This window comes from Cryptomeria japonica, chromosome 11, assembly GCF_030272615.1.
Source record: "Cryptomeria japonica chromosome 11, Sugi_1.0, whole genome shotgun sequence".
NCBI lineage: Eukaryota > Viridiplantae > Streptophyta > Pinopsida > Cupressales > Cupressaceae > Cryptomeria > Cryptomeria japonica.
Genome location: NC_081415.1, coordinates 77,129,391 through 77,151,123, shown reverse-complemented (window position 1 = coordinate 77,151,123; position 21,733 = coordinate 77,129,391). Strand labels below are relative to the sequence as shown.

At 35.2% G+C, this 21,733-nt stretch overlaps 1 protein-coding gene across 1 annotated transcript; it reads right to left on the bottom strand.

The window, feature by feature from the left end:
• Positions 1 to 17,385: 17,385 nt before the first annotated feature.
• Positions 17,386 to 19,466, bottom strand: LOC131859746 (pectinesterase-like). The gene is made up of 2 exons (XM_059213769.1): positions 18,437 to 19,466; positions 17,386 to 18,176 (listed from the first exon to the last, which is right to left on the bottom strand). Exons 1-2 carry the CDS (start codon positions 19,395 to 19,397, stop codon positions 17,485 to 17,487), a joined length of 1,653 nt encoding a protein of 550 aa, XP_059069752.1. The 5' UTR covers positions 19,398 to 19,466; the 3' UTR covers positions 17,386 to 17,484.
• Between the last annotated feature and the right edge of the window lie 2,267 nt (positions 19,467 to 21,733).

The window sequence follows — 21,733 nt, the reverse complement described above, 5'->3', positions numbered from 1 at the left end:
AGAAAATTATTGTTAGAGTGATATTTTATTAGCTAATAATTATTTATTTAATTATTAGTCTATTATACTCTATGCTTAAGCTAAAATTAGGAATCTTATAATTCTTTAGGGTTTTCTCCTTTAGGGTTTCGAGTATCCTTTTATAAGGATTCCCTCTTTGTATTTTTATAGAAATTGTAATTATTGAATTACATTCTTGTTGCACAATCAATATGACTCCTCTTTTCTGGATCTCTGAATTCTGGCCTCCATAGCATTTTTGCTTCTCTCCTTTTGTGACAGGTTTTCATATAGGTGATCTTTGGGAGCTGTAGAGTTGATTTTTCCTTTGCTCCAATATGGTATCAGAGCTCCAGATTTGCATGCCACTGTTCTCTTCATGAGAGTTTTTGGGCCTTGTTCTTCATATGTGTATATTCGGGGGTTTGTGTAGTTGTTTTCTTCCATTTATAGGGGTAGCTGATTTTTCGGTGCATTTTGGTGCCACAAAGACCTCACGGTTAGATTTAGGAGGCCGTTTCCATGAATTTTGATATAAAATTTGACTTATTTTGGTAATAGGTGTTCTGGAGGCAAAAAATTTTAAGCCCTGACCATACAACCTCAGGCACACCATTCGAGAAAAAAAATATTTGTTTTTGGTAGTTTTATGGCTTGCCTGGGTCGAACTGGTCATGGGAGCCGTTGATGGTCTATAACCCGTTGGGGCCAGCCTAGCGGTTTACTCGACAGTCTTAACACCGTCAGCTCCCATGGTGGTCACTGTAACCCACCAATTACCATGGCTGTCACAACCACCACCACCCCCAGGAGCCGCCTATCACCACTGCCGCCACCCCCGCCCTGTCCCACCCAGCCTAGGTGTCGTTGCTCACCCTAGCTAGCCATTGTTCCACTTGACCAACCGCTTCCTACGCTTGCTCTTCTCAGCCACCACCTAGCCGCCACTAGTAGGGGGCTATGTTTTTTTTAAAGTTTTTTACAGGCTAATTTTTTTTTTGCCTTAACTTGGGTAAACAGAGTTTTTTTTGGCAAAACCTTATATCATTGGAAAGCTCTTTCCGAGATCTATCCAGATCTAGAGGTTTTAACTTTTGACTTTTTCATTTTTGATGGTGTTGTTTGTTATCAAATCCAGAGGTTCTTTTTTGCACTTCGCGAGACATAACTTGAGCATGCGAACTCTGTTTTTCAAAAACTTTATATTGTTGGAAAGCTTGTTCTATTTTCTTTCCATTCATATGATTTTTCTTTCTAGATTATGCTCCAGGTATATTTTATTCAGTTTTTTGCTTTACAACACTGGTGAATATCTTGGATGTTTTCGGTCCTGGGATCTCTTTCATTGACTAGGATGTCTCATCTTTGGTTGTTCTTTATGTTTCCAGTCTTCTATCTCTTTTGATCATTGTAGCATTTTATTTATACAAACACGCTGAGATAAAGTGTCACCATGCATTGTATACTTGGGATCTTGCACATCTTGTGCCTTATTGTACATGCACTACTTATAAAGTGCCATGGGGGGGTTGATGTTTGCCTTTGTTTTCCATCTACCTTTTTCATGTGAGTTTTCCTTCCACGACATTAGCCTCATGATGTATGTCAAGTGAGTGTTCCTTCCACGACACTATGTACTTTCTCTACACCTTCGATGTTACTGGTTCTTCATCATGTACTTCTTGTTGGCTATTTTTTTCAATGTACCTATACCTCTCCCTTTTCAGTGTTATGAGGAGGTTTTTCCTATTGTTCTAATGCTTCCTTGGTTTGATTGATCAACTCTTTAGGCTTTGGTGTTTCATGCCATCTGTATCTTCAAGTTCAGTTGTTTGCCTTTGTTTTCCATCTGATTCGAGTAGTGCCATTTGAGGGCACTCATGCAAATTATAATATTCTCTACCTGGTCATGTTTTATTTCAGTGGAGGTTCTTTAGATCAATACTTACTCTTCCACAATGTTTGCAGCTATTTCATGCTTAAGTGGTGTTCTTCTTGCTCTTATTTTTGTTCCTATCTTCTGGAACACTCTTGTTTGGAGGCTTCTTAATCCTTCACTTGAGCTTTCATCTCTTCTTGGAGAGGATTTTTGTTCCCATAGGGTTTTCACCTTTTTCTCCACTTCACATAGATTTAATTGTACTTGGGTACCTCATCAGGCCTAGTTGTTGGGACCCATTGTTGCTTTCTTGCATTTTTTACATGTTATTTAAGTCCTTTGTTGTTTTTTAGCTACTCCCTAAGTTCATCTTAAGAGAGGGTGCTAAAGTAATCTTTTATTAGCTAATAATTATTTATTTAATTATTAGTCTATTATACTCTAGGCTTAAGCTAAACTTAGGAATCTTATAATTCTTTAGGGTTTTCTCCTTGAGGGTTTCAAGTATCATTTTGTAAGTATTCTCTCTTTTTATTTTTATACCAATTGTAATTATTGAATTGCGTTCTAGTTGCACAATCAATATGACTCCTCTTTTCTGGATCTCTGAATTCTGGCCTCCATAACGTTTTTTCTTCTCTTCTTCCGAGACAGGTTTGCATGCAGGTAATCTTCGGGAGCTGTTGAGCTGATTTTTCCTCAAATCCAATATTTATAATAGGCTGCCCTATTGTCCTTCATATTATCTAATTAGTTTTTAATCTGGGCACCAATAGATATATTTTTTCTCCATATAATATTTCTTTTACTAGGAAATGTAATCAATAAATAAAATACCCAACAAATAATAAGAGACACATATCAGAAATGATAAATTTTTTTCTTCGTCCTTCAAATATTATCCATGAATTGGAGCCTCAAGAGATCAAAAAAATAATAATCTCTATTCTCCTTTACCATTTGATGAGAGACATATACAATCATAAAGGATGAAGATCCCTCTTTGTTTGTAAAGTAAACCTTGTACGAAATACCCATCACTGTGTATCTTAACTAAGGTCGATGATACTATTAATTTGAGGTTCTCTTTTATCAAATACAACCCCAGTTAACCTAGTGATAATTTCATTCTTTACTGATTTTAAAACCAAAACTTCTCTAGTAGATCATAGACCAGTTACATTTCTTATAGCTTTTTTGGTAATCAGATATGGCTGATCTAGCCATATGAAATCCTCATGTTTTTTTCTCATTGCAAATCTTATCATATATTCTTCAAGAAACACCAAAAATCAATTCCAAGCATCTAACTTCATAAACCCTAAACTAGCATATTATATTTTAAGCCTTTGCATACTATCAATCAAATGCATTCTTCTAGAATTACCTATCTTTCTATGATCAAATTCATCCACTGAGATGAATGTATCAATAAGTATTCTTCTTATGAATGATTCTAGTAGGAACAAGAGAAAGCACCAACGAGGTCTTCCTTTGTGGGTTTGAACATATTATTCTTAAAAATTAGTCATGGTTCATTCATAATGCTCACAAATTTAGAATTTGCCACTTAAAACAAGGTCACAAGAAATACTTTGTGTAAAAAAAGAATCATCCTTGGGTCAATCAAAAATTTCATCCAAAATCCCCTTAAATTCACAAGTGACCATAGTGAACTCAAAAAGTAATATATATTCATTGTTCCTATACTCTTAGGGTTTTGCTTTCGTAAATGCATTTTACCATTATAACACAAAAATTTATACTCTATTTTTCTGCCAGCTACAAACAATATTCCAAACCAATTAAATCACCTAGTGCCTTCCAAAGAAAATGCTCCTAACCTCTTCTATTCTAAAATGAGCTATAGCATTAAGATTTAAAGAGGCACAAAATATTTATCTTCAGTTCCCCCCCATTGATAGTGCACATCTGATTAGTTTCTAGAAGAAGAATCAACACCAATGGAGTGTGTTGATCGAAATTTAGCATCTCCTTTAATATTCTCATATGCCTTCTTCACCCAAGTCATCTCCATCTTTTGCCTTTATTTATTCAAATCAATCTTCTTACCTAGAATATTCCTCTCATTCTTTCCTCTGTAGAATTTGGCAAGGTGTCTAGGTTTGTTGCAATTATAGCATGTCTAACATTTTTGTAGTCTTTTTCTATGCATCCCACTGTTTCCATTATCTTTGAAACTTCCATTTCTTCTTATGTTGGACTTGCACTCAATAGCCTTGTGCCCAAACTTTTTTGCATGCATAGTAGTATCCATTGAAAAAATAAACCTTTCTACTATAAATTTTATTTTCATATCTATTCCAATTCATCCTACTTCTACATACATTTACCTTTTGTCAAAATTTATTATAATTTGAACACTATCCACTAAAAGATTGTGCTCTGATTTGACTTCTACGTTAACTAGCTCTATGTCTAAACTTATTACATGAAAAACAATTTCCATTGAAGGTAAAATACCTAATTTGATAAATAGGGGTACTTCTGACATTGTTCCTATTTTGGACCAAGATGAAACCTTGTTGATCATCCTTCACCTTTTCTTTCCCTTGCCCATTTTTCTATAAGTCATAGAGTTTTTAGTTTTCTCATTGCCAAGTCCACCTTTGTCTTTATTCTACTTATCAGCATTCAACATTGCATCAATAACTTTATTGCCTCTAAGCTTCAAACCTTTGTTAATCTGTTCATTTTTAGGTTTTAATTCTTTCTTCAGTTTAACATGATTGGGAAAATTATGCTAATGTAAAAGGATCAAAGCTATTCATTCCTTACACATAGCTAGCAAGAGTATCATCCACCACGTTTTCCTAGAGGGCCTCATTCTTGTTAAATTTCTCACAACAATTAGGTTCTATTTGTATTAAATCTCCTCCCATAGTTATAGTAGTAAAACTAGAGCTAGAGACCGAGGCTAGACTACATAAACTAAGATTAGAGAAAAGAAAAATTATGGTCGGCATTAGAAATGTTTCTTTTTCTTCATTTGAAAAATCAAGTCCATTTATATAAGGTGGAGTTTGTAATTTTCATTTATGTGTTTAATAGTGAAATAAAATATACTGATACTTTGAGTTTCATATGCAATTTGGTATTTATTATTAAATATTAAAAATTTCATGTTTATACTATCAAAATTTTATACCATTACTACTATGTGTTTTTATTTAATTAAATTTTAGGTTTAAATACGATCCCCATTACAATGGTGCTAAAATTACTAGTTTTTGTATCAACCAATATAGGAAAAAATGGGTGTTTGAAAAGCTAACTTAAAATAGATTTTTCTGGTTTGATTTTTACTTGAAAATATTTTGTATGGGTTATTACAAAAATATCATATTCTATGCAAATGTCATAGTTCTGATAATCAAGGGCAATACATTTTTTGATTTTGTGTTCCTATTACCTCTTTACATTTCTTATGCAAACTTATAGAGGACATGTTTTTTAATTTAAAAGCCCAATTAGAAATCCTTTTTCAAATTATAAAGCTCAAAGTGAACAATTTAATAAGAATCTCCCTTTTCCAAGCTAAATAAGTTGGAATATTTTTCTTTTTTAGAAACTAGGTACTCTTTAGCCTAGAAATTTATTTCGCATATTTAATAACTTAAAAATTGTACATTTTATATTATGACTAGTAGGAAGCATGGTTGATACTTCTTTCATGAGACTTTCAATATGAATAAGAGAATATCTTTAAATACAAAAATATAACATTAAAATAATTATAATATCATATACTTTATTCTTTATTGTTACCAATAAATAATACTGTATTATACTAAATGGAACTGTTGTTCATATTTATAATAACTATTAAGTATAGTTAAATGTGTATCTAGAGTGTTCAATGATTTTTTTTTATATTATATTAAGTGGGAAAGGGCCCCAAACCACTATAGATCCAATAAAAAACAATCATAAGTCTTGGAGAGCGCACAAAACAATACCAAAGGAAATTTTTATAAGCAATACATATGAAAACTATTAAAACTAAAGTCCTGTTGGTAAACAAATTTGTCTCTCATGATTTATTTAATCTTTATACTCTATAGCTCAAGAAATGAAAGACAAATTTCACCAAACAGTTGTAAAATCATTATATTGATTAACCTCTAAGTTAAGGTACAACTCCCTTTAATTGATATTCAATCAGCTCCAAATTACACACAACCAATATTATACTTTTCACCAGAAAACACAGAAAGGTAATCGCATTCACTAGTCAACACCAAATGAACACAAGCACTGATTCATATATAACTCTTTGTATAAAGCCGACAAACTTCACATGTACACTAAAACAAAATGAAAAGCTTAAAAGATGAATTTCACTGATAATTTTCTGTGCACATAGAAAGTTATAACAAATGTTGTCTTGAAATAGATTTTCACATAAATCAAATTTCAAACATCAAACACACAGATTCGAAGTTAAAGATAACTGTCATTTCAATTTTTCATTCATAGATGATCATCCACCTTCTGCATACACAAAGTCTTTCAACAAAATTAAAGAGATAGTTTTTCAAAAACATAGTGAACCCCATCAAAGTCATTACAAAACATATAAATAGGTCACCAGACCAATAGTTTTAGCCAAAGATAAAATTAACTCGAAAGAGTTAATGAGAAACTACCTTAACTGCATAACTAAAACTAGAAAATGACTAGACTCGTTGGCAAACAACTACCAGTAGTGCTAGTCATGATGTCGATTCAGTCTCGGTCAGATTGCCTGGGTTGTTATTTTGGACAGACACCATAACCGCATTTGCTGCACTCCACTCTCGATGAACCTTCAAGAACTCCTGAATTACTGTTACATGTGGCAAGCTGATGTGTATTACCCTTTGCTTCCAGATTTCTTTCTTCCTCTTCACCATCTGCACTTTGTCTCTATGCGAATCGAAGTAATCCAAGTAGACTGTGAGCATTGACTCTACTTTGGAAATCTTCGTAAAATCTTCCACAGATAAGGATTTATCCACTTTAATTTGTTTAATATGGTTGCTAAATCGATTGATCATTTCTGCAGCATCTTCCAAAGTTTGGTTATCTTCCTTAAGCAATTGGACATCTACGCAGCATAAATCCTTTTGCATGGTCATCCTCAAGGTTGTTAGTTCACCTCGTAGACTGGTTGATTCCCTATGACTCTGTTCAATGATTTGGTTGCGCCACTCTATGCTTTCTTTGCATATAAACATTATATCTTCGTTTAACCCTGGCACTTGTCTTTCGGCAAGAAAATTCATCAAGCCATAATGCTGAATGTCATGCATTTTCTTTGAAATCACCGCCCATTTAGTCTTTTTTTTTTGCCACAAGATTAAGTTGGCATCCAAATCCTTGGTAAATTCATTAGCATCTTTGAAAATATGAACTAAATTAGATATGTAATTGGTTCCTTGATGCACAATCGAGGTGAGCCATTCAAAGAAAATCTCTACAATCATCTTGTTTTGTTGAACCTCATCAAATAATTTCTGATTACCTGGGGATTTTAAACTTAAGGGTATTGAGCTTTGAGATAACGGCAACAGACTGTTTTGTAGAGCATGAATATATTGGGCCATTTGCATTAAATTCTACTTCAACTCAGCCTTGTCCTTTTCGTCCTACCAAGTGCAGGAGATAATCCATTTGGTCGAAGTCTCCAAATATTTCACATCAACTGCTCTAGTTCCGACCCCAAAATCAAATTGCTCAATGGTATAATCCGCCTCTGAGGCAGCGGCAACATCCTTATCAGATGTAGGTTTGGCAATGTCTGCAGTCCAATTCTTTGTGCCTTCGTCAAAACCAATCATAGTCTCCATTTTTAGCCGCTTAGGCTTCATGGATCTTCCCAGGAATTTACTCACAACATCTTCCATCGACACTGAAATAGGCACCACATTTCTTTTCCTGGTAATTGAGTCACTTAACCATTTAGGTGCCAGAGTCAGTTCCTTAGATTGCATAGGTGGAGATCCTCCAGAAGGCGGCAGTGTAGCATTGCTTGCATTAGACCGGATATCAAGCACCTATGAATCTTGGATAGTAGCATCTGAATCAGTCAAAACCTTGTCAGCATCAGAAACAGGGGTTTCCATATTGCCTTGTACCTCCTCGGCGTCCAAATCAAGAATGAGTTGGGTGGCAAATGGATGAAAATTCTTCTTGTATCTTGACCTGGTCACTCGACCACCAATGGAATGTGTAGCTTTAGAGTCAAGTTTTTCTTCTTTAATCTTAGCATACTTCTTTCCTGCAACAGAAATAGGGATGTTAGTTAAAACAGTTCTTTTACTTGGAATCTTCCTTTTTCCATTTTTGTTTCTTGAACTGGTTGCCTTCGCTAGATGAAATCGGCAAATCCTAAGCCAATTTTTTGTTCTGTGAATTATGCTGAAAGTGCAGTCCTGTATGCTATCTTCCATCTTTTTACTCTAGTCGATGTTTGGGAGAGGTTTATTATGTACCCGTTGTGTAGGGGAAAAAGCGAGACTAGGTTAACATGCCCTAATCCTACCTTTTGACACACATTATGGAATATGAAAGAGCCTAGAGGTATCACACAATTGGCTACTTCTTTTTGTGGAAGAGAGAGCCATGGGCTACCTATTAGGATTTCTATTCCTTTGTTGTATTTGAAAGATAAAATGATGCAAGTTCAATTCCTAACCCCAAAATGCAAGTATGAACTAATAACAAGATTGCAGAACTGAGATTAAACAATGGAAAGCTGTAAACACAAGGACAAGACAAGAATGCAAATGTGTACCCGGGGTTAAAATCTGAGTAAAAATGTTCGAGATGGGAGCGCAGGCGCCACTATCCTGATTCTACCCCTGAAATTGCTCCGGAAACTGCTATTTTACAACCTAGAAAGCTGTCGGAAATGCTAAAAATTACTGTTTGACAGAGGGACCAGGGCGCCTAGCACCTCCGTCCCAGGGACCAGGGTGCCCAGTACCCCTGTCCTGGCAGGACCAGGGCGCCCCATGCCCCTGTCCTGGTCTTCTCCTCTGAAACTTGGTGTGAAGTTCTGTCTTGGTCTGCTTCCGTCGGATCTGCAACTTGCGGCATCGTCCGAATCCTGAAACCTACACTTATATCTGAAAAGGTATGGTGGGCGGCTATATAGGGTTTTGCCTTAGTCAAACCCCCACTTTGGTGATTTCCACCTCCACGAATAGCCAAGTTGTATTGTAAAAGTAATGTGTGTGCAGACCTTGTGTGTGTGCAAGATCCTAAAATGCAATTAAGCAAACTAGAGCAACCTAGAAAGTAAACCCTAATTGCTTGTAAATGATAATGTAAATGCTCCAAATCAAGATGCAAAGTGATCTAAAGCATGAATACAAATGATATAATGAGGCTTATGCAAAAGACATGAAAAAAACATGAAATCATACCCAACCCCAAGGGAGGGGTACAAGCCAATCTTCAGTCGGTGATCCCTTATTGCTCTCAATGCCTTCAAAGACCTAAATGGATGAATGAAATTGATGAATACTTGATGGATGGATGTTGAATGGTATTGAAGTCTTCAAAGATCTTCTCTTTCACTACATAGAAGGTCCCTGAAACCAAAATTTGGATCCTTTCAAATGAAGAAAGAGAGCTCTTATATATGAAACCCTAGGTCTTAATTTCAACTTTTGGCTGACCTAGAGATTGAATCTCCCACCAATTTCTTGGGGTTAAGCTTTATTTTATGATTGGATTGCGCTCCTAAAATTTTGGGAAAAAAGTCCGAGACTGTGTGCACTCCGGGCGCCATGGTCTCAACAATTTTTCACCAAATTTTCAAGGCCGTCGGATATGATGATTTTAGAGAGAATTCTGAAGTTACAGGTGACTTCGAGATGTTTTGACCCCCCAAATCAAGCCCCCAAGTTCAAAATAGGACCTAATTAGGGTTTTTGATTAAATGATGTATTGGAGGAATAAAATGAAAAGGGCACACTTTAATGAAAGGGCCCAACTTTATGATGTGGAAGATGATGAAATAGAACCTTAGACCTAATTAATTTCATTAATTAAGTGCTAAAGAAAAAATGCAATGCAAAATGCAAAATGCGCCAAGGCGGGTGCTAAACTAGGTGTGAAATTGTACCACCCTAGCAAGTGCGTACAATTTACGATGCTACATTTAGCCCCCACTTTAGCGATCATATGAGTACTACATGCATATGCAAGCTAAAGTACAGGAAAGTAAACATTATTTGAAAAAGGATATATCCATAAGTTTGTCGAACGAAGCCCCCAGTGGTATCTGCAGTACACAGTTAGGAACCGCACCCTACAAAACACATGTTAGATGACAAAATCACCTAATGCTTACTAAGGAAAGTGATGAAATTTGTGAGTAGATATATGCCCCCCCTGTTTCGGCTTTCTTATTAGGGAGGTGAAACAGGATAGCATGTTTACTTACGACAAATTGTGTGATAAATTATTGATGAGAGATGTTCACTGAAGAGGCTTCAGCAGAGCATGTTTTGGAACATCCCGGGAGTAAGGGTACGAAAATATGATTCCTACGCAACAAATGGTTCAAAAATCGCATCTCCCAAACTCAAGTTATGATGAAATGAGTGATAGAGGAAAATTAGGGTTTTGAAAATAAAGGAATGAAAATATATACCTTGAAAGTGACAATTGCATTTGTCACTTTGTTGATTTCTGAGTATTGTTCATTGCAGCGGAACCCACATAGCCATCATCATGCCTTCACGATGACTGGAGCATCCCTCAAGGATTGAGATCATGCGACAGGCCGTGATTGGTGACGAGCCACTGGACGAGGTGAGTTGACTAAACTTTGACTTTGACTTTCTGCATTTTAGTATGTTTGGGTGTTTAAAAGGTCCATGTTACAAAATTGCCAAAAAGTGCAAAATGTTGTCAACACAATGTTCTCAAAAGTTGTCATTTTATACAAAAGAGATTAAATGGTGGTTGGGTGGCCGAGAATGATGAGAGTATGTAAATGAGATGAAAAACACAAGCAGAGGTGTTGGAAGGAGATTGGAATGAAAGAAACTTGATTTTGCCACGTTTTTTACCTTGTTTTCTTGCATAGATAGACTATATTTTGTTTGGTACAGCCTGGTACAAACTAGTACATGTTTGAATCTTATGTGGGTGGAAAGATAATTTTATTGCAGATATTTTGTGTTCTTACCAATCCTAAAGAAATTATTGTTTGATTGGTCTAATAAGTCAATCTTTCTAACAACCCTGTTCAAAAACTAGGGTTTCAAGTGACCAAGAAAAATCCATAAATCAGCCTTCTTCCATTGGAAAATTTGTAAAAAATGGTGGTAGGGTCTGTTTTGATAAGGTTCTCAATGCCTCTAAAGGGAAACGTGTAAATATTTCATTTGTAGGTGGAAATAAGTGACAATATGTCACATTTGTTGTGTAACAGTAAAAAAGACTAAGTGACAATCAAAATTACATCAAATAAACATTTATTTGGACGTGATCAAGGGGAGAATCGGTACCACAAACCCCTAAGAGTATCAAATAGGTATTGATACATTTAAAATGCATGAGATCATCAATATGATGAAGATTTTTGCATTAGGACAACCCAGGCAGTCATAATCTGAAGAATAACCAAAGGGTCTGTGCTTGAATAAATGTTTGGTTTGCACTATTGGAGTGGAAGGAATGGTTTAGGAGTCTTCTTATGCTATCTAAGAGGCCTATACAACGAGTGTTGAATAAGTTGGGGCAAGATGTCAATAATGTGTCCCTATTAGGTCTAGTGGCTAAGCGCCTAGGGTGTGTGTCTAGAAAGCTTTGGTTTGGGTCAATGATATCATTTCTTCTCCTCTCTCTGAACTGAAAGCAATAACATTACAACAATCAGAAAACCTGCTCCATATGACCATCCTACTCCAATTTGATACCAAGGAATCTACTCACTCTCCTCTTCATCTTTATTTTCAGAAGCACTTGTAGGACAAGGAGGTGCAAATTTAGGCAAAGACCAATTCTTTGGAAGTGGGCATCCCTACAAATATTGATTTCCAGAATGTGATCTATTTTCAAATAGGATTATCCATCCTCTTTGCAGTATACTTCCTAAAAGATTGTTATTGAAAAATTTTAAATATGCCAAATAGCTCAAAGATTGAATCTCCAAAGGAATATGTCCTCAAAGCTTGTTTGAAGAAAGGTCCAACGATATAAGTTGACTCATATCTGCAAAACTATGTGGTATATCATTCCACTGAGATTGTTCATGGATAGTTGTAGAAATCTCAAGAACTTCAACTTTCCAACATCAAGAGGAACATCTCCATTTGAAATTGATTGTTGGAGAGATCTATGCCAGTGAGTGTGGAAAGAATATATGAGTCGTGTAACTCTGTACCTTTAGAAGCCATACTCAATGCATCATGATATAATTCCCTACCACATTGACCATAAAATGCCCTATTTTGATACAAGATATTTTCATCTTTTGTTGCTAATGACATTTCTTGCAAGGATAAAATGGTGAAGGGAATAGGGCCCGAAATATTGTTGCAAGAAAGGTCTAAGATCTGGAGCTTCTTCAATTGACCAATTTATGGAAGAATTCTACCACTAAACAAATTCCCCTTCAAAACCAACGCTTGTAAGTAAGAAAGATTTCCAAATGACTTTGGAATCAGACATTCTAATAAATTATGTCCAATATCAAGAACTCTTATTCTTAAAAGAGCTAGACCAAGAAGCAATGATAAACTGGAAAACAATATTGAACTAGAGAACAATCCATTTAACTTATTATTCGTGAGGACCAAGGATCTCAGGGCTATTAGTTTATCAAATTCTTGAGGTATGCTTCCTTCCAAACTATTAGTTCCCAAATTTAATACCACAAGCAGAACACAATTGCCCAAATTGGAAGGGATTGTTCCATTCAATTGATTGTTTACCAAATTTAATAATGAAAGCGTAGACAGACTTCCCATGCTTAAAGGTATATTGCCATTGAACATATTATCATTGAGCTTCATTGAATATGAGTTGCATGCGAAGAGTTGAATGCTTTGTAACTGATTTCCTGACACGTTTAGGAATCGCAAGAAGGGGCCACATAGCCAAAAGAGAATTTCTCCAAAAAGATTGTTGTCTATCAATACTAACTCTTTTAGAGAAAATTGAGTTGCAAACACACCAGATACGGCAGCCCCGCAGAGAACGGCAAACGCACCAATTTCGCTCCAAAATCACGGAAAGAGAGTGATTTCACGAGTCCATTCTCCTCATTCAATCACGCCATGTCTCGTGAGACTCACGACTTTGACTCAGATCAGCCTTGTTAAAGACTCGGACTACTTAAGAGTCGCGTGAAAGCGTTGCTTCTCATACGCAAATTGCCCTAACTACCTCACAATGGCAAGCTCTCTTTTTCCACATGGACTTACGAGTTCTGTCAAAGACACATACTAAGCAACATATTAAGTCTAGAGAGTGTTAGTCAATTCTGAGTGTTTAACACTTTTAAGTACATAAGTATATTTTTAGTGTAACTTACATTAAGTAACATATTAAGTCTAGAAAATGTCAGTCAACTCTGAATATTTAACACTTTTAAACTTATAATTATAAGCTTAATGTGTGTGATTTAATCCGTTCTATTTGAAAGAGCATCATGCATTTCTTATGTTTTAATTATCATTCATTTTTGTTTATTCAATTTTCTAATTACTAATTTTAAAGAAATCAAAATAATAATAATTAAAAGTTTATTGATAATTTTCACATTTATGAATAGTCAATCACTTTATTCTTAGTAGTTGATTTTTTTTTAATTTAATTGAAAAATTTGCACAAATTTATTGGTATCCATAGTGCACACAAATAGAGAATTTGTACATAAGTAATGACCAATTTTGAGGTGGTTGTAGTTCACAATTATTAGGACATCTTAAAGTAGGTATTGGGTAACACTTTGAAATGATCACTGTTTGACCCTTGTTCACATAACGGATCACAAAGCATATGTCGTTACTTGGGGAAGAGCACTAGTAGTGGATCCTGTTCCAATAACCAATCTCCCCTTGTGCACCCAACCTTCCAATTATAATTTTAAAGGGGCCAAAAAAAATGATAATAAAAAGCTCATTAAATGGTTTCACATGTACCAATAGCCGATCACTTTTTAGATTTTTGATCCATAATTGACACATTTGTGCACCACTACTAGGATATAAGTGCACAACTATTGGGACACTTTTCCACAAGAACTGGCAATTTTGAGTGGACAGTTATTGGAACATCTTTAAGTAGGTATTGGGTGACACTTTGAAATGTGTACCTTTTGACCCTTGTACACACAATTGATCCCACAAAATGCCTCATTACTACCCATAATTATAACCTTAGCTGGAAGTAGTTAAGGTGCATACAAAGACAACAAAAAAATTGTTGAAATTCAATGTACCATTTAGGATCTGTGGGTGTGCAAAGGTAGCTATACCCACTACCAGTATGCTTCACCTACCCAAAAGTTAGAACAATAGATATAAGCAGTTAAATTATAAGGAGACAAAAAGAATTTGTTGAAATCCGATGTATCATTTGGGATCTATGGGTGTGCAAAGTTAGCTATAACCACTATTGGTGTGTTTCCCCTACCTCGCATTAATTTTCTTTAGTTCAAAATTTCTATTTTTAACCACCTCATTCACAAAAATGATATTACACATTGATATGTTTTCTTTTAATTATATGGCTCTTACTATCAATTTTGTTGATTAACATCTTCAATTGCATTAAGCTATAGGAATATGTTTTGCATCATAATTTTGATAGAACAACTCTATATTGGCTCTTATTTATTAAGCTTACCTCTCTTCCAAATCGAATAAACACATATATTGACAAATATTTCTAGTCCAATATGAGTTAAAAAAAATCCTAGACACTCAACATCCTTGCATATACAATTTGTAATATGATAAATTAACCAATAATCCAAAGTACCCTTCATGTACTTGAAAACCCTTTTAACATATGTCCAATATTTTGTTGCCTAATTTTATTGTGTCCTATTATGATAGTCACTCCTCCCTCCCCCATTGGTTCGCACCCATGCATTTTGATCTGACTACATACATCATTTATTTAACTAATTTGAGAAATATTTAAATGAATCTTCCTTTAATCAAATCTCACATGCGTGTTCTCCCTCATCATCCCTAATGTGGCTTTCATATGTTGAAACTTGCGAAAAATCCTAAAATAATTCTAAGCATGATTTTTTTGTGTTGGAGTTTCAATGTTTTCCATTTTGGTATAAATTTTCGTTTAATTTTACCTTGTTCCTTTGATCCTATTAAGATATTGTGCTTTTCCATACAAGCCTACCTTTAAACTATTCCTTCAACCATTTTTCTTGTTAGGATTTTAGAGTTCTCCTTCTTAATACCCCTCTTTTCCAACCTCGACATTTTGTTTCCTTTATCAATGTTTTAGTCTTGATCTTACTTCCATGATTTTCCTTCAAACCTTGGCTTCTTGACCATTTGCACTAGGTTACCTCTAGAGCCAAAAATTTTGCCATCCCTTTACTCAGGTAGATATTTCTTAAATCCCCAATTCCTAGCACTCCCATTATGTTTTCTTATTGGGCTCATGGGTCTTGAAATCACCTTTATTGGCTACTTCTCTGAACTGTTCTAGATTCTTAATATTTGACAATTGACAATGTTCACCATTTTAGTATTAGTAGCTTGGAAATACCTTGATTCGCATACATAAGAGATGAATTCCTTGGTATCAGTTTTCCCTCACTCTATTGAACTTCCTTGATATGTCCTTTCAAAGTAAGACATTTGGAGATACCCTTATTTTTTTTCTTTAGACATGAAGTATGCCATTCATCTGATTCCTAATAATGGTATGGGGCATGAGGTATTCATATCTGCTACTCCTATACTATCTCACATATACTTCACAATGAGTTACAAGAACATGTGACCATCATATGATGAAGATGAGCAATACATGGTTACTAACAAAATCCATACAATATGGATACTTTCTTTCAAACATTAATAATGCTTGTTCAATGATCAAGTATCATAATTTTTTTTTCTCATATACTTTCAATAATTACAATTGTGTACTCTCTCAAATCTTTGAACATTTAACTTTTTTTATTAAAAAACATAACCACAAAGAGAATTTACAAAAAAAAGTTATTTTCAATGTTTTCAATATAGTTAATTAAAAGCATGCAAAGGGTCATTTCATTTATAGAAAGGAAGTATAGTGATGTATGATTAAAATGATCAAACATGTCAACGGAATTCTAGTATACATAATTGAGATGTGCAACAATTTTCAAAGTACATACTTAGATAATTAATTATTAAAAATAATTAATTCAAGTATTACTATACAACATATATACTATTGTATCAAATTTAGAGGACTCCTACTTCATTCACTTTGAGAATATTTCCAATACAAAGTAAAATAATATTATCAAAGAATGGCAATGGTCAAGATAATGAAGCTTGTATAGGTAAACCTAGGAGGAACCTATTTTCTCTCAAACTATTATCTTGATTCCTCCAAAGAACACATTGAATGCTTGGGTAAGAGAGATGACCACAAAAGAAGGAATGACTCATCAATAAGAGAAATTATAATGGAACAACTGATCAATGGAGAAATTGTCCTCCTTCAAATTCTATTAAATCCAAGAGGGTATTTTCTTGAGGTTAAATGAAAGAAATACAATTAAGCATTGGATATTTATAATTAAGTAAATGAAAGAATAAACTATGTATGCAACTAAAGATCAAATCAAACTCTATTACTTAGTATAACTCTTTTTAGCTTATTTTATATCTAAATAATCTAGAGAAGTTTCTCTCATAAGTCATTAAAGTATTATCATCTATATGTTCACAAACTATAAGCCATAGAACTAAGTCATAATAAAAGCCATGAACTAAACTAATCATAGACTAATAAAGAACAAGAGATGAATTTTAATTTAAAGATTGATTCCATGGAGCATTTAAGTTAAACCATTGTCTATGCAAGCACCCATGATGTATCTTTGACCATGTTAATGTATTAATTGAAAATTAGAATACAGTAATTTTTTTTAGTTGTAATCAATTAATAAACATGGAGAGAAATGTATCCTAGATACTACATAGACATTGCCTCCAAATTAGTACCTATTGAAAGATATATAAATCAAATCAAAATTTACAAAATAAAAGAAAACATATATGAAACTACAGTAAGAATTTGGATGTACACTCACAAATTTAACATGAATAAACAATATTATATGTTAGAAATACTAACAGAATATATAAAACAATCAAATTAAAATTATTTATAAACAACTTGAAATTAGTTTTATCAACTAAGCACTTTGCAGATGCTTCAAATTTGTAAGCAGTTGAATTCGCCAAAAGAACAAGGATTTAATAACAAATTCACCATTTTCTCTTCATGGAGGTTTTATTTCCTCTTATTTGGTAGCTGAGGGGAGAACACATAAATTTGATGATGCAATAATCCAAGACAAGTCAAGTGGATTTTTCAACATTTTAAAACAAGTCTCCATTATAAGGTATGGAAGTTGCTGGTAACCATGAATCACCAAAGATGTAGTTAGTTACCGTGAAATTTTGAGCGTCAGTTGTGTTCATTACATGATAACCAGGCCAAGTAACTCGCTGTGAAGTATTTGACCCTGGACCTTGATTTCCGTATTCACCATAATACAACGTGCTCAAGGCAAATGTACCATTCCATTCTAACCACCCAGCCGGCTGGATCAAACTATCCAAATAAGATTGCATGTAAACAGTACGTGAGTACTCTTTCCATGGCCTCCCCAGGTACGTACGGACAGAGCTCATAACAGGAACCAGATCAGGGGCCGCAGTAACCTTACAGCCGTGAATCGATATCCCCGTGTTTTGATTTGGGTCTGTTCTACCTTGAGCTGTGAATACATTCTGCTGCCCGGTCAATGGTGTTCGTGCCAAAAGAGTGCAGTTTTGGAATACTACAGCGGAGTTGCCGAATATGTAATCTACAGTGCCATAGATATCACATTCTCTGTAGAATTGACGGAGTGAGTGCACGTACAGAGTGTCTTGATACCCTTTGAAGCTGCACCTGTAAAAAGCAGATAAATCTGCTCCCACCCGTAGAGCAACGGCCTGGTGCTTTATTGCACCTGCTGTGTTCTCAATTGTGAGGTCTCTTGCAAGAAAACCTTTCCCAGTCGTGGCTGCATATATTCCATTGAATCATGTTACATTAATATGGGTTTTAATGTCAATTAAATTGTGTAGGTTTTTAACTTATTTTGGATTATCAAAATTCAATTCTTTTCGAATTTTTAAGATCTCCACTATTCTAATAATTAATCATGAAACATAATCTTAAATATTCATTTAAAAAATTAAACACAAATTAATCCAAAAACAACATTACTTGTCTTAAAGAGAAAGAGAAATTAAAAAAAGGGAGAGAGATTCCATAACACACCGAGAGTGGCAGAGTTGAAAGTAGTGGAGCCATCTACAAAGCTTCTGTTACCAGTGATCACAGTGACGTCTTTTCCATCTCCAATGAGCATGATATTATATTTGTTACTCGCCACGCTTACGTATTCCTCGTACACTCCTGCGGTTACATAAATCACTGATCTGTTTGCACTTTTGTTTGCAACGGCATTAATGGCATCAGTGATTGTGGTGTAATCACCGCTGCCATTCCGCGCCACCGTCACCATGTTTCCTGTCAAATTGACGCCGGCTACAGTCTGAAGAAGCAATCTTCTGTCCTCTCCAGATAACCACGACGAGAAGTCGTCGTCGAGGGGTTCGTGATCAACTTGATGGGCGTCAGATAACAAGCGTCGGCTGTGGACTGAAGTTTTTGAGGACTTCATGGCTCTGATAAAAAGCTTCTCTACAATAGCCAGGGAATTACTCACTGACCGGGACGCGTTTGGCACATGATCTGTGAAAGACAGCAAATGGAGATCGATGTTTGCTTCGTTGAGGCCGTCGAGACAGGTGATCTGGCTCGTCAGGGCTGCACTCAGATAGCTCTGAATATCCACTGCATCTTTCCATTGTAATGAAGAATCTGTCAAGATTGACAGACTCTCCGTCAGATAATAGACGGTCAGATCGTACAGTTGGAGGCAGTCGTCGACGGCTTGACTCTGCTTAGCATTCATGGATGATCTGCGGGAGTCACTGGAAATGAAGCCTCCAACCGTTTGGGCGTTAGATATGCTCATGTTGAGGGCAATATGAGTCATATCTTTTGGGCCTCCTCGTAAAGACCCTGGATTTTCAGAAAGGCTTGACTCGCATGATTTACGATCAGGAGCCAATTCGCAGGCAGATTGAATGCCGTTTTGTGGAGTGGCGCCTTCACTTTGAGAAAATAAAACAACTATCACCACAACCAAAAGGAGCAGCAACTGAGAAGCCATTTATTTAATCAAATCACAAGGAAAATCAATAGAATGGAATGCAGTGCAGTGATTGGCATACATTGTGTGCTCGGGTATTTAAAAAGGCTCTGGAAACTCAAAGTCAAAGGAATCTCTAGCTATCCTTAAATATCGAGCATCGACATATATTCCACATTTTTTTAATTAAATCTTCAAAATACAGTACGTTCTGATTTGTCTGATGTAGATTGCACCCGCTTCTATTAATTCTCTATGATCTGTCAGCAGTGATGGAGGTTCAGATCTGCGAGCACGACAGCTCAGCAAGGGCATGAAGTCCACGAGCTGCCAGTCAAGCGAGGGAACCTCTTATGATGTTGGAGTCTTGCACTCAACAAGATCTGATCCCTGGTGGACTCATTTGGAGCCATTCAACTTCACCAATAGACCAAGCGTCCATTGACACATACATCTTATTTGAATTATAAAAGAATCTATTTTCTATATTATTATAAAATATCTATATCCCCCAAAACAAGTTGCTCTTGATATTGCATTAGTACTGACCATTGAGGACTAGCAATGCTAAAAAAGTGCCTTAGAGATGCAATTGGATTGCTAGGTTCTAGTTCACCTAGGTTAATCATTTGGAAAGGCCAATGTTCCAGAAATGGAAATGTTTAATTATAACAATATTTAGCTGTGTAGATATTCTACAAGGATCATGTATATTTGATCTAAATTTTAGTGCTATAATTGAAGAATTCCTAGAATGATTCTTCTCTTTTATGTATATGATTTTGTAAATGATTAGCATATATGAGAGAATGAGTGTTCCTTAATGTAAAGATGAATCCAATTGAATTCATTTATGCACAATATTATATAACGAAATTGCACAAAAATATAACAAATTATCAAAATCAAGAAAAGAATGTCCAATACTCAAGAAAATTTTCAATATTAAAATATCAATAGTCAAATTTCATGCTCATGGGACCGACCTAACATATAAAATTGTAATAAAGTATATAGAGAATGAATATTTGAACATAGTGGGAAATAATAGGCATAATGCATGTCAAGTATGTGGAACTAGTGTGGTTGTTCTCGCATATACATTGGGGGCAAGAACAACTTGTGTTGAGGTGTTCCTTGTTTGAGGATTCCCTTTAATTATATTGCAAGCTGAGTGTATCGTTGTTTGAGAACCATCTCCTTCTTTTGGAATGTGTATGTATCTTTATTTGAATATCCCTTCACTCTTTTATTCCTTAAAATATTAGCATAGAATATATACTAATATTTTAATGGGGGCGTGTGGATTTGTAAGCTTTGATCTTATTGATGTGTCCCCTAAGGTGTTGTTATCAGTTTTTGTAATATTGGCTAATTATGAAGCATTATTTACTTGTTTTTCCTCTATTCCTACAAGAGAAAATACTAGATGTGTTTCCTCTATTCATGTAGAAAGACACACTTCACCTATGAATCACCCAATATAATATGGTTTGCTAGCTATTAGTATTCATATTACTTAGCTTGGTCACCTAGTATAGCATGGCTTACTACATATGATCGTTGTTATTATTTATTCTTCTTGAGGTTATAGCATTGTAAATTATATCCCTATGCAATTTATTTCTAAGATAGGCCATATCATCGCTCAATTGTATATGCCATTCTAGCTTCTCCTTCTCATTTTGAACCTTAGGTCCTAATTTGAGGCCACATTGGGTGAAGCGAGGTGCCTAGGGCACCCCACTTCTAAGAGCGGGTGGCCTAGGGTGCCTCAATCCACAATATTTGGCCCCAAATTCAAGCCATGGCATGCTTGGCTAGGTTGAGTGGGAAATTTTTTATTATTAACATCAATACACATACTCCATACGACTAGATGACATCTACATCGACATATATCAACTGTACACCATAGAACAACTTTTAGACCTAGATAGTAGTTGAGTATCTCTTCCAAACCAAACAAGTCTATACCAACTTTCATACTAACAAATCTACTAGAAGCCCAACTACAAGACATATTACATAGAGTTGGAACCATCGCTAGACATAATCCTTCTTCACTTATCTGTATGATCACAAAGTTAGAGAGAACCTCTCATCAACTTGTAGCACTGCATTGTAGAGACCCATATTCGAAACAACCAAACAACTTCTAGATGAACAAGTTTGATATCAACTTATACTTGTATTTGCAACAATCTCCTCCTTTGTCATTGACGACAACACTTGTACATAATATCTAAAATACTTATCTCTCCAAATACTTCTCCCCCTTTGAGATCAAGAACAAAGGGTAATTTATTATATGTACACATCTACAAGCTCCCCCTACAACAACATTCCCTCAAAAC